At 38.4% G+C, this 22,147-nt stretch overlaps 1 protein-coding gene across 1 annotated transcript; it reads left to right on the forward strand.

Annotated features, from left to right (window-relative positions):
• The first annotated feature begins 614 nt into the window (after positions 1–614).
• On the forward strand, positions 615–22,059 carry DDX43 (DEAD-box helicase 43). The gene is made up of 16 exons (XM_057369078.1): positions 615–933; positions 1,539–1,594; positions 1,965–2,097; positions 3,442–3,549; positions 4,077–4,158; positions 6,428–6,584; positions 6,670–6,788; positions 7,058–7,168; positions 9,616–9,757; positions 13,260–13,360; positions 14,125–14,212; positions 15,756–15,883; positions 16,468–16,601; positions 17,305–17,443; positions 18,185–18,290; positions 21,619–22,059. The coding sequence occupies exons 1-16, from the start codon at positions 615–617 to the stop codon at positions 21,724–21,726; spliced, it is 2,031 nt and encodes a 676-aa protein (XP_057225061.1). The 3' UTR covers positions 21,727–22,059.
• The last annotated feature ends 88 nt before the right edge of the window (positions 22,060–22,147 follow it).

The raw sequence follows: 22,147 nt of genomic DNA on the forward strand, positions 1-22,147 counted from the left end.
CTTGAGGGGCTGGAGGGAGCCCAGAGAAGGGCAACAAGGCTGGTGAAGGGTCTGGAGCACAAGTGCTGTGAAGAGCAGCTGAGGAAGCTGGGGTTTCTGATCCTGGAGAAAATGAGACCCTAGGGGGACCTCATCACTCTCTACAGTTGCCTGAAAGCAGGCTGTAGCCAGGTAGGGGCCAGGGGCCAACCTCTTCTCTCAGGCAACCAGCGACAGGACAAGAGGGCACAGTCCTAAACTGTGCCAGGGGAGGCGTAGGAAGTACATTAGGAAGAAATTGTTCACAGGAAGGGTGGTCGGGCATTGCAATGGGCTGGCCAGAGCGGTGATGGAGTGACCATCCCTGAAGGTGTTTAAGGAATGACTAGACACTCGGTCTATTTGACAAGGCAGGTTTCGCTCACACGCTGAACTCCAAAGCCCCACCAGCCCTGTCCAACCCAAGCGATTCCGCGACTCCGTGAAGAGGCAGCGGGGCAGCCATGAAGCCTCCCCCCCGCGCGGAGCCAGCCAATCACAGCTCAGAGAGCGGACTGCCCCGACCAATCAGCGCGCCCTGTGYCCGCAATGCTCCAAGTCCCTCCGCATGGGCGGTGGAGGCCAGTTGGGTCGCCATGTCCGACTGGGACGCGAGCAGCGACGAGGAGCTCGGCACGCCGGACTGGCCGCGGACTGCTGCTGCCGCCGGGCGGCTGTGCTGGTCGCCCAGCACCCCTTCGTGGGGCCGCGCCTCCCTGGAGGGCGGCGGGCGGCGGGGGACGGGCTCAGGGGGTGCCGGAGGGGAAGAGTGGGAGCCGCGAGGCGCTGAAGGCTTCGGCGGCCCGAGGCGGACGGCGCGGCAGCGGCCGCCCCGAGCTGCGGCCARCCAGGCTCGGGACTCTGCGGCGCCCCTCTGCTTCCACCTGGATAGCGCCCTGGTCGGGGCTCTCATAGGTAATGACGGGTGCAYCCCTGGCCCAGGTGCTTGACCCGCTGAGGTAAGCGGGTGGCGAGGAGGGAAGGAGCCGCCCCGCCCCCCCACACCCTTCACCCCAGTGTCCTGAGGGAGCGCATCGCTGAGGGTGTGTATCCCTGCCTTCCGTCAGTCTGGCCGTGGAAGGACCCCTTGCAGTTCCCGTGTATCTCTCTCCACCTGGGCATAGCAGGGTGCATTTACAAGGCTTCTCCCACTCTCCAGGGAAGCTTTTCCTTCCTAAAGTGATCGAAGCTGTTTCTCAAGGTTAGCAGTGTGCAAGTGGTCTGAAGCTGCTCTCTAGTCACATGGAAGAAGTGTGACGATCTCTTGATCTAATGTTACTCGTCCATCTCTTCCACTGAAGGGCATTCCCATACAAGCAGACCTTGCAATCCGTTAATTGACAAAAGAGTTGCCTACAGTTTTCCGGTGGTTTGGTGTCAGAAGTTCATTTATTTGTACATACATGCACTGACATGAAAGTCTTGGGGTTTGGTCACAAACAAAGTACTTTAAATTAACGTGCAGATTTTGGCAGTTTGTCCTAAATCTCTCTAAAACCTACTGCATATCTTTATAACAGGTCGGGGTGGARCTAAAATTAAAGAACTTGAGGATTCTTCGGGTTCCAGGATAAAGGTACTTCGTGCTGTATGTTGTCAAGCCATGGGCTCTGTTGGGAACATACTTGGTTTTATTTCTGTGTAAACCAGTTGCTGGAGGAAGTTGAAGGGTGTTACAATAGCTGTAATAATGCCTCTGTTTCACAGTTAATAAAAAGGAAGTGGAATTGAAGGGCAATTTGGATGTTTTGTGAAAATAGGAAAAGATCACAGATTTTTTTTTCCTTAAAGTTTGCCTTTTTTTTTAGAAAAGGAAGTAAAGGACCTTTTCATAGAACAAGTTAAATTTCACGGAAAAAAGGATCAAAAATAGATTTCAGTATGTGTTCTTATATAATGTTTGTCTTTACAGTTTGGAAAAACTCAATGATGTTTTGTGAACATAGGTTACAAGAGGAGCATATGATGCTGAAGTAAAGATTTTTGGCAGCACTGATGTGCAAAACAAAGCCAAGATGTTAATTGACAATGTTGTTACAAGTTCTGGACAAAACTACCTTAGAGGTGGGACCGAGAGAGGTAAGAAATGTGGGTTTGGGGGGAAAAGTCTTATGGATTGTCTTTCCATATATTTGATCGTTTCTGGAGCATTTTTATATTGTTGTTAGTATTTTGCAACGTGAATTAATTTTAATCTTGTTCTTGGGCAATGACATTTCCTTAAAACAGAAGTGCTAAGGCATCCTCCTTTCTCAACTGTGGACAGTTTCCCCCTTGCCCCAAACTGCCAGGCTTCTGTGAAAATCTGTTCCTGTGTGTTTTCCACACTTTTATAGATGCAGAATATTATACTGCTTGTTTTCTTGCATTTTCAGTCTGATTCCTCCAAAATACCAGTATTGGTTCTAGTGTAAGTGTTAATCTAGTGTCTGTGGAGTATTACAATTCAGTAAACTTTTGTAAAGGTAGCCTATATAGTGCTGATCATAGCATGGACCATGCTGATTACTTTCATGGGAAGTTAATGTTTTAAGATTTTATGTTGCACTTCATGCCTGGTTTTACTAGGCTTTTGTGTGGTACCTTTGCTATTTGGATACAGAAATAAATTTTGGATGTTTGGGGGCTGCTTATATTATGGGTATATCTTGTATGTGCTCCCAACAAGTGTTTGTACTGGCAAACACCATCCACAATTGTTGMTCTGAGGCACTGATGAGGAAGATGGATGCAGGAGTTAGGTTCCAGCATCAGAATAATTAGAGTAGTTGTGTATTCTGTTTTTAAGTGTCCCAGAAGGTGGATGAGTATGTTTCAAGAGACTCGAGATATTTAACACTTCCTTAGTATTTGTGACAGTGTTTTCCCCATGTTTTTTGCTTTTCCACATTTTTCTAAATTTTCCATAATTTTCTACAAAGCTGTGTTGCTATTTATTCTTCAGTGTAAAACTGCACTTACTTAGGAAGTGTTAACCTCATCAAGAAAGAAGTATAGAATTTAACTAGACTGAGATTTCATTGTGGTGGTGTTGGATGCTTTAGAAGTAAGCTTTGCTCTTGTAGGTATTAAAATTAAAGCTTTCTGTCTGCGTGTCATCTACTGGGTTCACAAGTTTTTCAAAAGCTTGCTGCACAAGAAGCCTAATTTATAGCTGGAGGAAAAGCATTTCATAACCTGTCATTATGTTCTTTAAGTAGCTAAAGATGTTGAAATGTTTCCCTTTATCAGAAATGAATTTTTACAGATTTTAGCAATGTTTTATAGCAGAGACCTAGGAAAGAATTTTCCACTTGCATATTTCATGTCCACTCAAAAAAATAGGTGTGACCATGCAATGGAAGAAAGGTATTTGTTTTGAGGGGAGAATTTTTCCCATGGTTTGTTCCACCAAACAGCGGCATTTTCTTACTAACTCTGCAGGAAAAACCTTGGACGTTATCAAGCCTGAAAATACCCCGAAGAAACCAATGATTAACTGGGCCTCTCTTCGAGAAAACAGAGCCAAATATGAATCTATGAAGTGGGCAGGTTAGTTTTCCAATTTTGATTGTATTATACTTGTCTTTACGTGGTAAATCTGTTGRATACTTAAATATTTCTAATATTTGTTTTGAGATGGCTGAATGTCTCAGGGACCAAATTAGTAACATTTGCAGTGAGCTGACCATGTTAGCGTTTCTCAGCATGGTCATGGAGGACATTGATTACTGTGCCAAGACTTCAACCTGCWACTCAAGTTGTATTTTGGACTTTGAGCATGGTGTTGTTTTGTATGTGGCCACAGGAAAAAAATCTGACAATTATTAAATATTGTACTATATATATTAGTAGAAATTACTTTAGAAMTTGAAATGTGGGGAAGTGTTTTCTTCCAAATACTGAAATGTTCATCTCAGCCTTCATCTTTTTACATGAACAATGGTTTTCTATCACTTCCAGCTAGTCTCCTAGCTCAAGGCACTGGCTGRGTTCTGGGCCTTCCATCTTAAGCTTTAGCAGCCTACACTGAGTCTATTATTTCTTGCTGATTAAGTTGATATTTTCTGATGTTTAAGGCTTGCCTCCAATTGAGAAAAACTTCTACAAAGAATCATCWAAGACTGCATCTATGTCACAAGAAGAAGTGGATCTGTGGCGGTAAGATAATTTCTTTAGGGAATCATCACTTGGCAAAAATTACTTCTAAGGTACAAAGCCTAGAAAGTGGAMGATGAAATACCAAAACAGAATCATTAATGCTGGGGTCTTGTAGTAACTTAATCTTCTTAAGAATTCTTGGGAATTAAACAACTAGAAGATGTTTGGAAACAACTGTTCGTTGTTTGGAAAATCAACTTTTAGGATTTTCTRCTTCTCTGAAAGTGTTCGAGTTGAATTTCAGAACAGAAAAGATTCAAGACCATTTGCTGACTTCTGGCTGTTCCCTTTCATGAGACATTCACAGTATGTTCACATTTTCTAGGTCCTTCCAAATAGGATTGMATACAAGTTGAATACCTATTGGCTGCCATTTTTTCCTTGCATTTTTTTAGTCAGATACCATCTTCAAACCAAATCCCAAACTGCCATTACTGTTGTCTTCCTTTCTGTCTATCTTGTTTTTACACGGACATCTTGGTGAGTACATGCTTCAGTTAGCTGTATCCATTCATTTTGATTCAACAACCCATGTCTTTTGCAAGGAAGACAGATCATCTGTTTCAGGTTATTTGGTTTAGTTTCAGCCCTTTTCAGTATTAATGAAGTTATTGAACATTATGGAAGTGTTAGCTTTTTRTTGCTTTTCTTTTTGCAAGGTGTCTTTTTTTTCCTTGTATGCTAGAAAAGCTTTGCCACAGGGAGTAAAGCATGYAATTGTCACCTGTTTCCTTTAAGTGTATGGGTGTGTTATTGTTAGAGTTAGTGAAAATTACAGGACATTGTTTTTATAGGTTAAAAATATGTACTGTCAAGTAGCACTTGTGTGATAAAGGAATTTTTCCATGCTTCATCTAATCTGTTTTCTTTAAGGAAAGAAAGGCAGCAGTTGAAAGAAATAATTCATGAGGGGAAGTTGAATTACCTKTTCTTTTCCTAGCTTACACCCCACTTGAAGAAAAGCTTTTTAATGAATGGAGTCTTCATAAGAGTACMGGACTGAAGTCAATGTGCTTATGCATATGTCATGGTTTAAAAYCAGACATATACATAAACCAGATGGAAATTAGGGTCTGAGCAGCTGTTCCRCTTCCCTCACCCTTTCTGATGAGGGAGGGACGAAAGGCAGAGATTGTGTGTTAAGATAAGAATTTACTGGGAAACAGCAATGAGATWAAAARAAGCAAACAGCAACATTAATCACAACACTGTATAAAAGAAGGTGAATACATGCAAAAATGCTCATGGAAGTCTGACCAGCACACCACCACCACAGCCARCACTACACTGCTCCCGAGAGAAAGTAGAAAAGGGTGAAAATGGTGGATGAAACTGTCCATGCCCATGTTTCTTTCCCCAAGCCTGAGGTAACAAAAAGCAGTGATGCCAACCCCTCTGGTGAGACCATCCATGCTGTCTCACCACTGTTTGCTATTTGCTCCCCTGAAAAAAGGAACAAAATGGGCATGCAGGGTCCACTAGTTGCTTTTTTGTCCACAGGAAGCCGCACCCACTTTCTCCTGTAAAGTGAAAATCCCTTCCACCCCTGCAGTGATTATTTGGGTGATGTAGAGTAACAGTGTAGGCATGTCCACATGGCTCCAAGCTTCACCTCCTCACCACCACTGTGAAAAGATTACCTCTGCCCTTGGCCAAAATTAGAACAGCATATTAATAGCTCTTAAYTGGGGGGAAACCTTGGAACACCAGTTTTTAATGTAATCTTTTATTTGTGTTTTGATTTGGGTTTTGCCTATTTTTAGGGGTTGGTTGGTTCGGGGGTTGTCTTACTGGTCAAGTTCTTTTTCCAAAATTGTTCAGTTTGTGTTCTGTAGAGTATCCAGAGACCTGCTCTGAAAACAGTTGGGGAAGGTTTTTGCCAGAATATYAAATTCTAACTGCTAAGTTCAAGCCATTCCTCTGAGTTCTGGGTTATCTTTGGGTTTWAAACCTTGTTACACCTACTTAATTTATCATAGAGTATAATTATAGCCTGGTGTGATCAGATTGCAGTTCATGTTAATAACCATCTATAGTTTCAAATTGGTTGTTCTTAAGAAAGAATGGTAATTGATACTTCTGGGGGATGTGTTCCTAAAGTAAGACTTCTAAGRAAGTTAGAATACTAATTTAATCCTATTTAAGAGCTGCAACTGTTTTTTCTTGTTCCGGGAGTTTAAAAAAGTTTAGAAATATAGTCTTCTCTGTTAGCTCTACTTTTTCAGATAATGAGACTTTAAAACAATTGTACTACTTTAACTCTGTGCAGGAAGGAAAATAATGATATAACTTGTGATGACTTAAAAGAAGGTGAAAAGCGCTGCATTCCCAATCCTGTTTGTACATTTGAAGATGCATTTGAGCATTATCCTGATATTATGGCTAATATAAGAAAAGTTGGTTTTCAAAAGCCTACACCAATTCAGGTATGTCTTCAGTTTTGATGGCTCTTTAGCTGAAGCTTAAGAGAAAAGTCAAAAGTACATTTAAGTATTTGTTGTTTTATGTTAGTCCCAGGCTTGGCCGATCATACTCCAAGGAATTGATCTTATTGGTATAGCACAGACTGGTACYGGGAAGACATTAGCATACTTAATGCCTGGATTCATTCACTTGACTTCACAACCAATGTAAGGACTGCTYACAGGTCTGATTTGTTTAGCTGTGCATACTTCCCCCTGCACTCAACCCCTGAGATTATTTTCTAGKAATGAAGAAAAAAAGCATGTATTGGAAAAAAAAATACAAATCTGATGGAATAAGTGTAAAATTTGTCACTGTGGATTCAATTAGCAGCAGTATACAGAGGAMGTTYAGAACAGTATAAAAATGTTMACTGTCAAATGTGATRGATTTGCCTGTCCTTATATRCCAACATTCTAAATGTGCTTTGTTRCAGATCCAAAGATCAGCGTGGTGGGCCTGGAATGTTAGTCCTTGCTCCAACTCGAGAGTTGGCACTTCAAGTAGAGGCAGAGTGTTCAAAGTATGCATACAAAGGAATTAAAAGGTAGTCTTTCTTCTCACTGGCTTGCTAAGTAATATTTTTTCTCCTACCAGTTGTGACTTAATTCACCTACTACAAGAGGTGCTTTTAAGAGAGGAGGGRATGGTAGTAAATGCAGAGTTTATAATTTCTTTGTTTTCAGAATGTCTGTTTTGACTAATTTCATGGTCAAAATCCATTTCTTGCATACATTGTAGTTCTCTTTATTGTAGTTTTTTTGCTGCTTTTGAGTATTGCCCAAACATTTCTTGAACTCTTTAAGGCTTGGGGCTGTGACCACTGCTCTGGGGAGCCTGTTCAAAACCCAACGACCCTCGGGGTGAAGAATGTTTTTCCAATATCCAACCTAAACCTCCCCTAACACAAGTTCAGGCCATTCCCTTGGATCCTGTCCCTGGTCATCACAGAGAAGAGATCAGTGCCTGCCCCTCCTCTTCCCCTCATGAGGAAGTTGTAACTGCACTGAGGTCTCCCCTCCATCTCCTCCTGGCTGAACAGACCAAGTGTGCTCAGCAGCTCCTCACAGCTTCCCCTCAAGGGCCTTTATGATCTTTGTTGCCCTCCTTTGGACATTCTCTGATAGTTAAATATTTATCTTACATTGAGGCACCCAAAACTGCCCCAGCACTCGAGGTGAGGCCGCCCCAGGTCAGAGCAGAGCAGGACAATCCCCTCCCTTGCCCGCCTGGTGATGCTGTGCCTGATGTCCCCAGGACACGGGTGGCCCTCCTGGCTGCCAGGGCACTGCTGGCTCACGTTCAACTTTCCATCAGCCAGGACCCCCAGCTCCCTTTCCCTGGCACTGCTTTCCAGCCTCTCATTCCCAGTCTGTCCATATAACCAGGGGTGCCCCATCCCAGGAGCAGAATCTGACACTTTACCTTGTTGAACTTCATGTGGTTGGTGATCGTCCAGCCCTCTAATTTATCAAGGCCTCCTTGCTTTCCAGGGAGTCAGAGCTCCTCCCTGTTTTGTATCATCAGTGAAGTTGCTCAGCATCCCTTCCAGTCCTGCCTCCAAGTCCTTTATGAAGATGTTGAAGAGGGGTGAGGATGAAGCCCTGTGGAACCCCACTAGTGACAGGTCACCAGTCTGACGTCACTCCATTCACTTTGTAACCCTTTGTGCTTGACCTGTGAGCCAGTTGCTCACCCATGCCATGATGTGTTTATCCAGCTGCATGTTGGTCATTCTGTCCAGAAGGATGCTRTGAGAGACAGCATCAAAAGCTTTACTGAAATCCAAAAAATTTTGGCTGGCTTTCCTTGACCATCTAGGTGAGTTACGTTGTCATAAAAGGAAATCAGACTTGACAAGCAGGACTTCAGCCTCATGGAGCTGTGTTGGCTCTGGCCATSGTCTTATAGGTGTATATCAATACCTCCTGGCATAATCTTCTCCATAACTTCATCAGGCCAGTGAAGTGAGACTGACAGGCTGGGAYCYTCCTTGAAAATCWGGACAATGTTCRCCAGCTTCCAGTCAGCTGGGATCTCTCTGGATTCCAACCACCACCCAGAAATCATCGAGAGAGGTTTTGCAATGCCATCAGGTAGTTTTTTGAGGATTCTTGGATGAATCCCATCATGCYCTACGGATTTGTAGAGATCCAGCTGGAACAACAGATCCAGCATAATTTCAGGGTTGACTGGGAGTGGGTCATTCTTTCAGTYATGGTTSTCCAGTTCAGGGCACKGAAATCCCCTTGGTGCATCATCTGTGTTGCAGACAGGGGCAAAGAATGTGTTAAACATTCTGCCTTGGCTTTATCCTTCTTTGTGAGGTGGCCATTCTCATGCTGTAATGGGCCAATGTTATTTTTGCACTGCCTRTTACTGCCTTCTCCTTAGAGCACCCCTAGCTTTATTTTCTGTGCAGTTACACTGCTGAATGTTCAGTTTCTTGCCTACCCAAGTCTTCTCTACAAGGCTGTTAGCCCTGAGTCATGAGGTAATCCTGTCCCTATCTTTGTTTTTGTTAAACTTTATGGTATTTTCATCAACCCATTTCTATGGGGTTTTTTGGTAACAGCCTATTTCTCTAGTTTATCRGCTGCTCCCCCAGTTTGATTTCATCCACAAACCTGCTAAGTGTAGMTCTTCATTTACACAATTAATAAACAAACTTTCTTATACTCTGAAACTTACTTTTAGGGATCTCTGTTAACTTTGTATAGCATTCAGAAAAAGCCCTTACAGTCATTTCAACAGCAAAGCTTCTGACTTCTGATGGTACTGTTTAGAAAATCATGCATCCAAACTACTGCGGAAGTGTTGAGGGAGTGTTAATTTTATTAATTACTATGATGCTGTCAGTCACACTGTAGTCCTTCCTCTTGTTAATACCAGGTGATACTTTTAAAATGAAGCAGCATAGTGGCATTCATTTGAAAAAGATTGACTTTAGCTGAAACTTAATACACTACTTCTGTAAAACATTTTATTTTCCAGTATTTGCATCTATGGTGGTGGGGACCGAAGAGGACAGATAGATGTGGTTACCAAAGGTGTGGATATCGTTATTGCTACTCCTGGCAGACTGAATGATCTTCAAATGAACAACTTCATAAATTTGAAGAGCATAACATATTTGGCAAGTAACTGTAATGCACCAGTTGGGAAATAGCTGACTCAGTTTCMATTTAAACTTTAATGGATTTTTTTCAAACTTCCAAAGTCTTAATTGCAATACAACTTAACATTGAGGTTGGTGTTGGAGGGATGATTCATACTTACTATAATTGCATTGCAAATGGAAAGTATTCCCTAGGTAAAACAAAATGGGCTTCTAGCACAGCAAACATTTTAAAGATGCTAAATTATTTTTTAGTAATGTTTGGCATTCTAAAATTCATTTTGTCAGGATTAGTTACTGCTAATGGATGAAATGCTGTTCTGAAGTTGTCTTTTCTTTTTCAAGGTTACCAGTGACTCGGCTTCTTATTAAAACTTGGGCAGTAGCAGACTCACACACAGATATTTMAATTTTGAGGAACTGACTTTCTTTTGATCTCAGTGGGAAATCAGCCATATAAACATTGTTTTTGAGCCCTTATAGCCTCATTTCATTCTTGCTTTTGCTGTGTTGAACTCGTAAGACTGTTGCTATTTGTAAAATGCTTCCATACATTTCAGTTTCTTTCTAACTTGTCTGTGARTTGTTGCCTAGTTTGACAATTTGGCTGTGCTCGCTGCCCACCHCTTCTTCCCTTGTGAGAGTTAAATTCTTACCATGTTGTAACAAGTTAGCTCCAATTTTAGGTAATGTTGTGAGCTTACTGGCAAGGCCAGTKGTGATACAGCATCATTACAGATTTGGCCATCTGGGAAAAAAGTTTATTATTGGAAGACATTAGAGTAGCCTTGTGTAGAAGAGTAACATGTACTTGCTGAGCAGGAGGAAAATAGGCCTGAAAACCTGCATTCTGAGAGCTACAGGAACATCAGTAATCTTTCTGCCAGAGTATAGTCGCAGGCACACACTGCTTCATAAAACAATGGGTATTGAACCAAAAGCACTTTTCAGTATGTGCAGCACACACTACAGTATGACGTTGTTAAAAAGAATTACCCATTGCTGTAGCACGAGCAGTTAAATGTTTTGAAAAGATTGAAACCAGTGCAAGGACCACRTATTCTGATGTGGTTAAGGTCTCATGTTTCAGATTTTTAGGAAATGCTGTGCCACCAAATGTCCCATGTATAAAACTGGACACTGACAATCCTATCTTTTGGTAATCCAGCTGTATGTTTGGTCTTGTAGTTTCATGTGTTTTTTGATATATAAGGTGCCTTCTGTTTTCAGAGCTTCATTGTCAATTTTAGCCAAAAAATAATTTAATATTGTAGTCTTAATTTAGAGAGAARAGAGTGGTATTAAATTTCAAATTTAATACCTTGGATGATGAACACTCTTCATTTAAGAGCTTCACTTACAGTTTTCATTTAAAGATACTGAGTCCTTGTGAAGGTTTCCAAAGTAAACTGAGTATTCCTTGCTAATATGATTACAATTGTTTCCCAAATGACTTCCAAGGTCAAATATTGGGATACGGTTGTTTGTTAAGAAAGCTCAGCCAACCAGATGTACCATCCCCCAGGGAAAAAAAAAACAAGCAACACAAAACCAAACTTTAATTATGAGTAAATAGACACTGGACCCAAGGTGAATTTGGGGCTGGAATTTCTCTTCTTGCCTGACAGAACCATCAAGTTGATTGCAGACTTTGATTCAGATTTTCAGGAACCCATTTGTTCAAGATAAGCTGCTGTTTTCCATTATTTCTGAAGTAAAACTGAAAATTCTGACATGAACGGCCTTTTGATTGTTTGAAATGCATGTCATGTGAAAACTGCTTTTTGTTTCCTCTGTTCAGTGTGAATCATATTCATTCATCAGCAATCTGATGAAGTAATCTTATTTCTTTGGACTTCATGCTGATAAAGCAGAAGGCAGGAAATTGGAATTGTGTATAAATAATTGGGAAACATTTAGGAGAAAGTGTAATTAAAAATATATGTATAAATCATAAAGGAGGRTGTAGAAGGTAGATTGGAGTAGTGCTTTTATTCTTTAAAAAAAAGTGTAAAATTTACCAATAACTGTTTTGAAACAAAAGAAGGAGGAAAGAAAATAATTTTCAAAGGAAGAACTGGCTTATAAGTAATTCTTGCCAAGAAATAGAACTGAAATGAACAATATTAACCAACAAATAAAYATGGATCTATTTAAAGATAAGAAGAAACCTAAGCTTATGTCAGTTGAAGGACATTTAGATTATAAACCAGAATGTGGCTATGACACTTTGAAATAATTAGTGTTACTATCTGGCATCTATTACAGGTTTTTTTTTGTTCTTTATTGAGCAGCTATCAGAAATAAGGAAGGTAAACTTCAACTACTCTCATCCCWCTGATAGACATACTTTGATGCTTTCTTTTCCTTTTGCAGCAAAGTACCAAGGAATTTAATAGCGTAGAAAGCTTCTGCTGCTGAAAAAAAGGAATAGTAGTCAGCTCTGTATATAAAATTAGTGATGTTTCAACCTGGCTATTCTGTTAGAATGCACGTAGTTAATGAAATCTCCAGGAGCCCTCTGAAAATAAAGAGAATTAAATCAAGAAATAGAATTCTTGTCTTTTATCTCTCAGTTGATGATTTGTTGTTATTTCAGAGATTTGCATAGATAATGTACCAAACCCCCTTAATATAATAAAATATCATAGAATAATGGAGCAGCAAAATTCAGTCAGGAGAAACGGATTATCATCGATGTCTTATATTTCCACATAAGTGACTAGAAACTGTCAATACTTAAAAGCATGATCCATGTAACTTTAATAAAATAGGGTTTATATAAATYGAAGGAGATAAATGAGTCTCGGATGTCAGTCTTTTTTCTTTGTATGAGATGGAAAACATTCACAAGTGTGTTTGTATATTAGAAAACATAGCAGTTCCAAAGRGTTGTACTCAGACCTCCTGCTCACTTGTTCACTTTTGGCTTTTTTACTGGATGAAACAATCTTGAACTCTGGAAGTTGTGCAGTGTCCTAATGTGAGCCAAAATGTATGCTCTGGCTTTTTTCCTATTTGTAATGAGGAACTAAATTGACAAGTGATATTTTGATCCTGTATGAGATCTCTAATGAGATAGAAATGAGATTTCCCCTTTAAATTACAAACAATTTCTTAATGTATGTTGAGCGGGCTGCTCCCCTCTGGGTTTGGTTGGTTATGTGTTTTTTTTGTTTTTTTGGTGGGTTGGTTTGTTTGTTTGTTTGTTTTCTTGTTTATGCTTAGTTTTAAACATCAACCAAATTATTGTTAATAAGTAGTAGTTTTTACTTTATTGGCTTTAAGTGCTCTTAAAGGTGCTATGATTTTTCTTGTTCTGCCTGCAAGTATAATACTAAAGGAAAAAATGTCAAGGAAATTGAAGAGGCAAAATAGAAGTTGAATAGGTTTTGCAGTAAGTTATGGAGAAGATCCTACAATTAAAACTGTTACCACTAAAATCCTCTGTGTAATGTCCTGCTGAAACAAACCCTTATCTAAGGGGCTAGGCAGAATAAATAAGCTTGTTTCTGAACAGGTTTTAGATGAGGCTGACAGAATGCTGGATATGGGATTTGAACCTCAGATAATGAAGATCCTAATAGATGTGCGTCCTGACAGACAAACAGTTATGACGAGGTATCTAAACACAATAGTGCTCAGGACTTGTACATAAGGTTTTTGAACAAGTTAATTACTATTGAACAATTTCAAAACAAGCAGGTCAGTTATTAAAATTCTTACTGATTTTCTTTCTGTCTGGTCACTCCTAAGGAATTATTTGACAATTGTTTTTTTTCATTTGTACTGCCTTTTCTGATGTTTTGCATCAAATATAGAGGCACTGACCTCCCTAAAAAACCTGAGTTTTCCCAGAAAAAGGAAGGTATCCTAGAAGTGCTAGAATTTGCTACATCAATTAGAAATGCCAACTTACACTTCTCTATCTGGGACCAAATGCATTTTCTAACTTTCCAATCAGTATCTGTGCTRGTCTGTACTTGGATTAATTTTTAAATTATGCAGATTTTGGGAACTTAAAAATCAAACATCCCAACAATAATTTTTGTTCCAGTATTTTCCATTTAAGCTGTTTTAGAGAGAAAACAGAMTAGAAACTTGCTTATTAGGTATTGTTGAACTGCTAAACTCAGTTTAGGCGTCAGTAGAAAGACTTCATAACAGTTGCCTGTACTTTTCACTGAAAAAGTTACCTTTTAAACTTGAGTGCTGTTTACTATTAACTTAAGCTTAGTTAAACTCAGTACTTTTTACTGCATATGTAAGTGTCTCACTGATGTATAAAAAAGGAAAGAATATAAGAGTATGATGAAATTAATGAGTTGGAGAAGATTTTTTGCACCATTCTCATGCATGTGTTTTCCTCTTCACTTCCYGTTTAGTGCTACCTGGCCTGATGGTGTCCGTCGCCTAGCAAAATCCTACTTGAAAAATCCCATGATTGTTTATGTTGGCACTCTTGACTTAGCAGTAAGTTGTCCTGTTCTTTTTTTGGTTTTTTCTCCTTCCTTTTGTACAGGAATGTACACTTAAGCTAGGAAATATTTTGCTTGTACYTAACTATGTAAGTAAATGCAGATACCTTTTACAATCAATTTGAGCTTTCAGGAAACAGTTCCATACTATTTGTTTTCAAGTTTCCTTAAAAGTTAAGAAAAAAGTAAAAAGTATAAACAATTTTTTTTCTGTAACAACATCTAGAAGTCTTAGCTTTGCAGTAAAGGACATCACAGTTGACAAGTATCAATCATATTGAATGTTCTGCTTTATGCTGCCAAATGTTTTTGTGTGATCCCTTGGTTTTGCAGCTTAAATTCTGGTTCAGCAAGTTCTCATTTCSTACTTAGTTTTCCTTCTGAAGGTCTTCCTTCTAATGCATACAGWTCCTTTTCTGAACCTGTGTTTCCTAGCTGCTTCTTTCTCAAACTGAGTGGGACTAGACTAGTACTAGTTGTACTAGACTCTTGGAGGACRCTTACCTAGAGCAGGAAGTATGTGTTAGAGTAAGAACTGTCTTMAAAGTCCAAAACTTCTAACCTGTGGATGTAGTTGCTTATTTGTCACTGTTGTGTGTAGTTGGCTTCAGTACCAGCAGAATTTACAGAAACAGTAGTTCACCCAAGATCTTAAAAAATTTTTCTTTTCAGTTCCGCTTATTTTAGTGATAGTGAGTGARGAAACCTAGTATCCAGTACACTTTTAGGTAGAAATAGAGGCAAAATGTTCTTTTTGTCTTTCTGTTCAGAACTACACTTTCATTAAAGGGCATTTCTTCTCAGAGGGTTGGAATTTGAAAGACATCAGCTGCTGTTATAACTCTCGTCTCTAGGGCACCCATCTCTTTTTGCGGGGGCTTCTCTTAATTGAAGAGATGATATCTGGGGGAAGGGGAAAGGGTTCCCATGTGGAGAGGAGAATCTTTGTATACTTGAATGAGTCTTCATGTCCTCTCACAGGATCATGATACCATGCCATGAGAATGTCTAGACATTTATTCTACTTACAAGTTATACCTTAGACATTCTGTGGTAACCTTCAGATATAATGGAGTAAAGCTTTTATTAATGAACTGTTATTAAAATAGTTAGACAGAACTGATCATTTCAAATAGATTTAGAGAATCTTTTAAAGAAAAGCCTGTAATTTCTAGTAAAGACTGCCCTTGCTCCAATTTGCTCTGGATTAGCAAAATATTTGCAAATTAAAGAAGTTTGACCTSGTTTTCATTAATACTAGGAATATTTATTTCACCTCACTAATCTATACCCTTTAAATCTCTGTAAATACATGTTTTGTTAACTACTTAAAGGTAAATTTTAATATTCTCCTAAAGCAACAATAAATAAGAAATCTGCATTGTTTGAACTCCAAACTGATACATATTTTGTGTTTAAAATAGGTTTTCATTATGTCATATGTTACTAGTTTTATAATACTGCAATGTGGGAATTGACAGAAAAAAAGTGTTATTCTAGTCTGTTCCTACCTAACGTCCCCTTTTGCTGTTTGACAGGCAGTAAATACAGTACAGCAAAAAGTTATTGTTATCCCTGAGGAGCAGAAGAGAGCTTTCATGCATAGCTTCATTGAGTCTATGAAGCCAAAAGATAAGGTTATCATTTTCGTGGGAAAAAAGCTTACGTATGTAATCACTTCCCAGTCTCACATCTATTTCTTTGGGCTTTTTCCTAACAGAAATACTGAATAGTTTCTTAGTTAACATAATAAATATCAAGTGTAAAAAGCTCTTGTCCACAATGTGTTGCTAGTAGTAGTATTTTTACTCATTTATTTCTTCATTCAGACTGACTGGCAGTTTGTATCTTTTTAATATCATTACGGGTGGTAAGTCTCAATTTCATGCAGTTGAAGTGGGATGTTTTTATTCTTGGGAACATGTGATGTCTTGTGAATGTGATGTACTGTTTACTTTCATACACATCTGGTGCGTGCAAGACCTGATGAATGGGGGGTGTGGTCATTATACCATACTTGAACTTTTTGAGTGAACAACACAAAAATAATTTAGTGTTTCTCTAAAATATAAACAAAGGTAAACATATCTATGGGGATTAGACTCGCTTTCCTATTTTATAATAAATATCAGTTAACCTCAGTAGCATTCTCTCCTTGAGTGCATGTTTAGCTTTTCTTGTCATGTTAATGGTTTTTTGATCTAGATATAGAAACTGCACTATGTTTTTTCTTTTTTCCTTTTGTTTAAGAGCCATTGCTTTATTTCACTCTAGAGCTGATGACTTAGCAAGTGACTTTGGTATCCAAGGAATTCCAGTACAGTCRCTTCATGGTAACAGGGAACAGTGTGATCGAGAGCAGGCTTTAGATGACTTCAAGAAAGGTGAGTTTGTACTGAAGGACTGGCTTGTTTAGGCCAGGATTTTAAAATCTATTGTGTTCAAATACTTGTGTAAGTGCCATGTCTCTTCAGTACTAGAAAAAGAGCTCTGAATTATACGTTTACTGTATTAATTTGAGAAACAAAAAACTCCAGGAAACAAAGACATTGCTCTTCAATAAAATCTGGAATGTCTAGGAGTTTAATAATTTAAGGCTTATTTTACTTTTGACATTCTGGAAAAGTTGATACTGTGTTAAGTCTGCAGAATGGTAAATTTAAATGCCACATGATGGTTYTTTCAGTGAAACAGTTCTCCCCAGMTTATTCCAKTAGGGTTATACTTCAGGATTATGTGAACACATGCTAATAAAAGTCTAGTGCTGTGACAGGAGTGTCAGCTGGGAATATAGTTGTTGAAGTTTTTGTTCTTTGGACAGACTCTTTCTATCAATTAGGTATGTTTCTTACTTTTCCTGCACTCTGCTGTTCTAYTTGTGAAATGCAATAATAGTAAAATGACATTTTGGGTGCTTACTTACCAGCTTGTGTTTGAAGGTAATTCAGCGTGACATTTTACAAGCATATTTTTCCTTTATGTGTTAAGAATATTGAGTGCATTATAAGCTAGAAAACCAATAGGCTGGAGTATGTTTTCTGTTTTTTTCCATAAACCGCCATTCTCTTCCTGTCGTATGTACTGTAGGCAAAGTTCGAATATTGGTAGCTACTGACTTGGCATCCCGTGGCCTTGATGTGCACGATATTACTCATGTTTTTAACTTCGATTTCCCTCGTAATATTGAAGAATATGTTCATAGAGTAGGTCGTACTGGAAGAGCAGGGTAAGTGTTTACGAGAAAATTATCAGTGCTTTGTTACATTTTATGTACTGCATGCTGCTGTTCTTGTCAAGTTCTAGAGGCTACAGGTGAGGTATGGTGGGGGAGTGAAGACTTCAGTCTATCAGAGTATGTTCTAGAAACACATTGCTTATGTCTTGAAATTGACTGTTAAATTCAAAGCAAACAAGTTTTATCTTTTCTATTATTGGATGAAGGAAGTTTGAAGGCTCATTTAAATATGAGGAAGAATTAGAGTTCAGCATAGATGTRCTGGAATATTACTTCCTTATTTATCGCTTCTTATGCAGCTGAGTTATTTAGTTTTTTAGACAGCACATGGAAAAGAAGCATCTGATTCAAAGTCTGCAGCTGATTATGGTGGTGTAGTTCAGTGGTAGCTCTTTTGGATGCTGCTTTCCCAGGCTGGTACAAGTGTGATTTTTCTCATTTAATCTTGATATTAATGTGTGTCTCTTTATACTTAAATATGTTGTTTTTAAGCCAGGTTAATTCTGTAAAAGTCTAAATTAGTTGTGCCTTTGCTCCATTTTAGGTGAATTGCTATATGCTGATCTTTTTGAAAAGTTGCTCTCTGTCATGTGTGTAGTTGATACTCAAGCCACTTTTATTCTACCAGCTCAGTCATATTGGCTGTAGTAGAGTTTGTTACTGCCTAGGTCAGTAGTAAAAGCCTTGCAAGAGTTGTTTATAAGATCAGCAGTTGTTTCCTTCCTTGTTYAGGCGCACTGGGGAGGCAGTAACGCTTGTCACGAGCAATGACTGGAGGTACGCGTCTGAGCTGATTGACATTCTGGAAAGAGCAAACCAAGTAAGAATACGTTACTGGGTAAGATTTATATTGATTGTGGGTTAGCACCTGAGGCAGGYCATAAAGGTCTAAGCCTGTTTAGACCCTTCTTGGTGTTTGTGGTGTCTCAGGGAAAGAAAATGGGTATTTAAGTCTGTCTTGTCCTGGGTAGCCTAGGAAGAGTCCCAGAACGAACTGTGAATTTTACCAAAGCCTTCCATGTCCAAACAAGAAATAATTAACATTGAGGTTTGCAGAGGAATAATAGGGTCTATTTTATGTCATAGTATTTTAATCGATTTGTGTTTCACTTCTGGCTCCATATACCAATGTTCTTGTTTAATGGTTTAAATATTAATATTTCTATCAGAAGAAGCTCAACTATCTTACCTGTTTACTGTAYCTGATAGTTGTGACACCTGCATGTTCTTTTCCAAGTTATCTTTCTTACTTATGMTTGTAAATAGTATGGGAAATGGAACTGGAATGTGATCTCTTTCTTTAAAGAAGCGTATTTTTTTCTTGATACCGTATCTGAGAAAAGAGACAATTGTGTTGCTGTTTCTTGCTGTAACAAGAAGTAGTATTTTGCCTGGTTTATAGTAAACTCCCAGTTCAAATTCTGACTTGAGTTGAAATTTTGTTTGGTTTGTGGTTTTTTGTTTGTTTGGAGGGATGGGAGTTTGAATACATACTAAATGGATTTTACGTAGGACCTGTGGTTGTTACTATGGACCCTTACCAAAGTCACTTAGACCCTGGGTTAGAACTTCACTTGAATCTTCTGGTTTATAKCTCTTCTTTGAAAGATACTCCGTGGCTTCATCGCAAACCTAGTAAGATGCTTTTGAGGGAGGAAAAGGAGAAAACAAAAGTGTAGAAGAGCAGTCACCTACTATTTTTTTTAAGTTACAGGGTTGGGGGTTTTGGTTTGTTTGGTGTGGGTTTTCTTGTTTTTGTTTTTATTCAAAAAATGCAGGACGTGAAACTAGTAATGATACTTTTAAGCTACTTTAAAAGAAATTAGAGGTGCCTTCTGTTCTGTATTCTAAGTCAGCAATTASTGTTCAATTACCTTGTCTCCAGCTGCAGACGACAAAGTTCGCAAACTGCTTTTGTTTTTTTTTCTTCTAAAGTGTGATAGTTCAACTGGTAACGGGTCTCTGAATTCAGATGAGAAAAGAGGAACACTGAATACTTGCTTTCAAGAGTCACTATTAGTCACAACATTATTCTCAAACTTAGTTACATCGGATAGAAGGGAAGTATCCCTAAAGACAAAGTTTTGGGGTTTTTTTTCTCAAGACAATGAACATACCATTATTTCAGTCTTAATCAGCATGTACAGGAAAAAGAGCAGCTGAAAACAGGGTCTGAAGGTTCAGAATATTTCAGTTTTAAAACAAGTAAGCTGCATTTGTTAGCCAAACATTCTCTTGTGATTTTGGATCTACAGATTATATAAAGGAAAACAGGTACAACAAAAAGGTATCTGTATCATGCTGTATATCTTCTGTATATAGAAGCTATATAAAGGAAATTAAGAATCATGTTGAGATTTATTAGGGAAACAGGTGTAAAAATAGTAATCTCTGTAATACCAAGGGATGTGTTCTGTATAAATTATGGCATCTATATCCTTTTCTGTTTTCTCACTTGGACTACCTTACCTACCTTATATGTTTATCAGATACACAGATTTGTTCATGAAAAATCTCAAGAAGTCGTTAGATGGTTGATGTTACCTCACTAAGATTTTTATGTTCCTATATCCTGACTTCTTCCCACTCTTGGCTTGTGCCTGCTCAAAAGCTACTCTTGCAAGAAATTGTTCTAACTTCAGTTGGAATAAGTTATGCTTAAGTCAAGCTCTAGGAGAGGATCTGATACTATGGAAAAAAATCRTCCAGTGTTTCAACTGAAAACTAACTTTGTCTCTTTCATTGTATCTCTGTTGATAAAGTCTGTAGTGACTTTCAGCTAGAGATGCATCACTTTAAACTTTATTTTTGTGTAATATTTAAAAATTACACAGAATAAACTCTTCCAGAGTTGCCATGTTCTGTCAGGACACTTGTTTACCAGTAAGAAGAATTCAGCACATGAAATGCATACTAGTGAGCTGTCCTTCATGCCAGCTCAAGAAGTTGTTGCTTCTAGCAAATGGCAAGCATTGCTTAATTATAAAGCCTGACAAAAGAAATGGGAACTTGTGGAATATGACTTCCTGCTSCACTAGACTGTTTGTCCTGGCTGCATTCTATACCTGTTCAAGCATTGCCAGGTCCAGGAACTACTATGGAGACTTTAAAAATATTCCCATTTGTTTGTACTATACTGTTTGCACTGTATTTGTGCCACTGGCAGACATAGATCACAGACTCAGCAATCATGTAAATACCACATTCACTGCTCTTCTCTCTGATCAGGAGACTGATTCTGGACAGGGTGACTTCCAGCAATGGCCACATGCAATTTCAGATTGTTGAAGGTGACCTGGCTTTGACAGATCAGTGATACAAGACCTMTTGACAATACAGTTGCTCACAGTGCTTTTTGCAGTAAACATTGCATTAATATCAGCATTATGCCCAACTTGATTTAAGGCTTATTGGATACTGCRATTGTTCCGTGAGCAAAAGAATGGGATCTGGTTTTCTTCTTTCATTACAATCACTGTCACTCAACCTTTTAAATCTGTCTSTAGTTCTTCACATCTGGCCTCAGTCCTTAAGAACTCTGAGGTGAGAGTGTGTTGATACCATTCCCCTTCTTTTCACATATTTACAAACATGCCAAAAACCCTTGTGGAACRTGGTAAGATGCTTTTGGGACCTTGCAGTGGTAGGAGGTCCACTGACCACTTTCTCCTGTCCTTTAGCTTTGTTCTCTGCACATGGGAATCGACACTTTCTTTGAAAGTTACAAAGTTTCTTTCAGAGGCTCTTAAAACTTCAGTAAGGAATTTAATACAAATCAACATTTTTCAAATATGTGTATCCAGTATAATATCACCTTTAAGTGGCACTGGATGTTTTTACTTGCTGTTAATTATAACTAAAAGAAACATTTCTGTTTKAAATATATTGTAATTACCTGTTTGTCTTCAGATATGGTGATACTGGATATACTATTGAAAATCTAGAGACACTGATGTTTATTTTTCAGTATATTTCAGTGCAGTCTTATGTAAAAAGATTTCTCTCTGCAYTTCTACAGAAAATAATCTGTAGAGTGATAGGAGATGGATAAATAATGAAATCAAGTTTGGGAAGACACAAATAATTTGATTTTTTGTCTAGCAGAGTCTAAAAGTTTAGATTTAATACAAAATTCACTTTGTTTTTTTTGCCTGCTTTCTTATTAGGTAGTTCCTGATGAGCTTRTTGCAATGGCAGAAAGATACAAACAATCACAAATGAGAAAAGAAACTGAGAAGGATACACAAAGACCTTGGAGAAAGCCCTCAAAATAAGTGTAATCCSTTGAAGCAACTGTAACAGAGAAAGTGTTTGTATTTAGTGTTAGCATCCATGAGCTTGAATTTATGTATTTTATTTCGTGTTTGATTGTTTTCTGTACCTGTCCTATTTAAACAAACTTCTAAAAAGTGTCTTAGAAAACTGGATTAACTCTATATAGAAATAAATCTGGTTTTGCACTTGGGCACTGTTTTCACATAAAAAAAATTCATCTTTTTTTTTCTTGTGTGATGTATGGAATTTCTAAAGCCACTATCTACTGGTTAAAAACAAATATTGTGGGTTTGTTGGTTGGGGTTTTTTGGTTGGTTTTTTTTTTTAGTTAAATGCAGTATTAATGTATAAGAATGTAAAAGATAATTTTGCTTTGATATTCAGAGAATTGTATTGTTTATTGTATGCAATGTTTTGTCA

This window comes from Malurus melanocephalus, unplaced genomic scaffold (genome assembly GCF_030028575.1).
Source record: "Malurus melanocephalus ecotype Western Australia unplaced genomic scaffold, MMel_1.1 scaffold_4, whole genome shotgun sequence".
Taxonomy (NCBI): Eukaryota; Metazoa; Chordata; class Aves; order Passeriformes; family Maluridae; genus Malurus; species Malurus melanocephalus.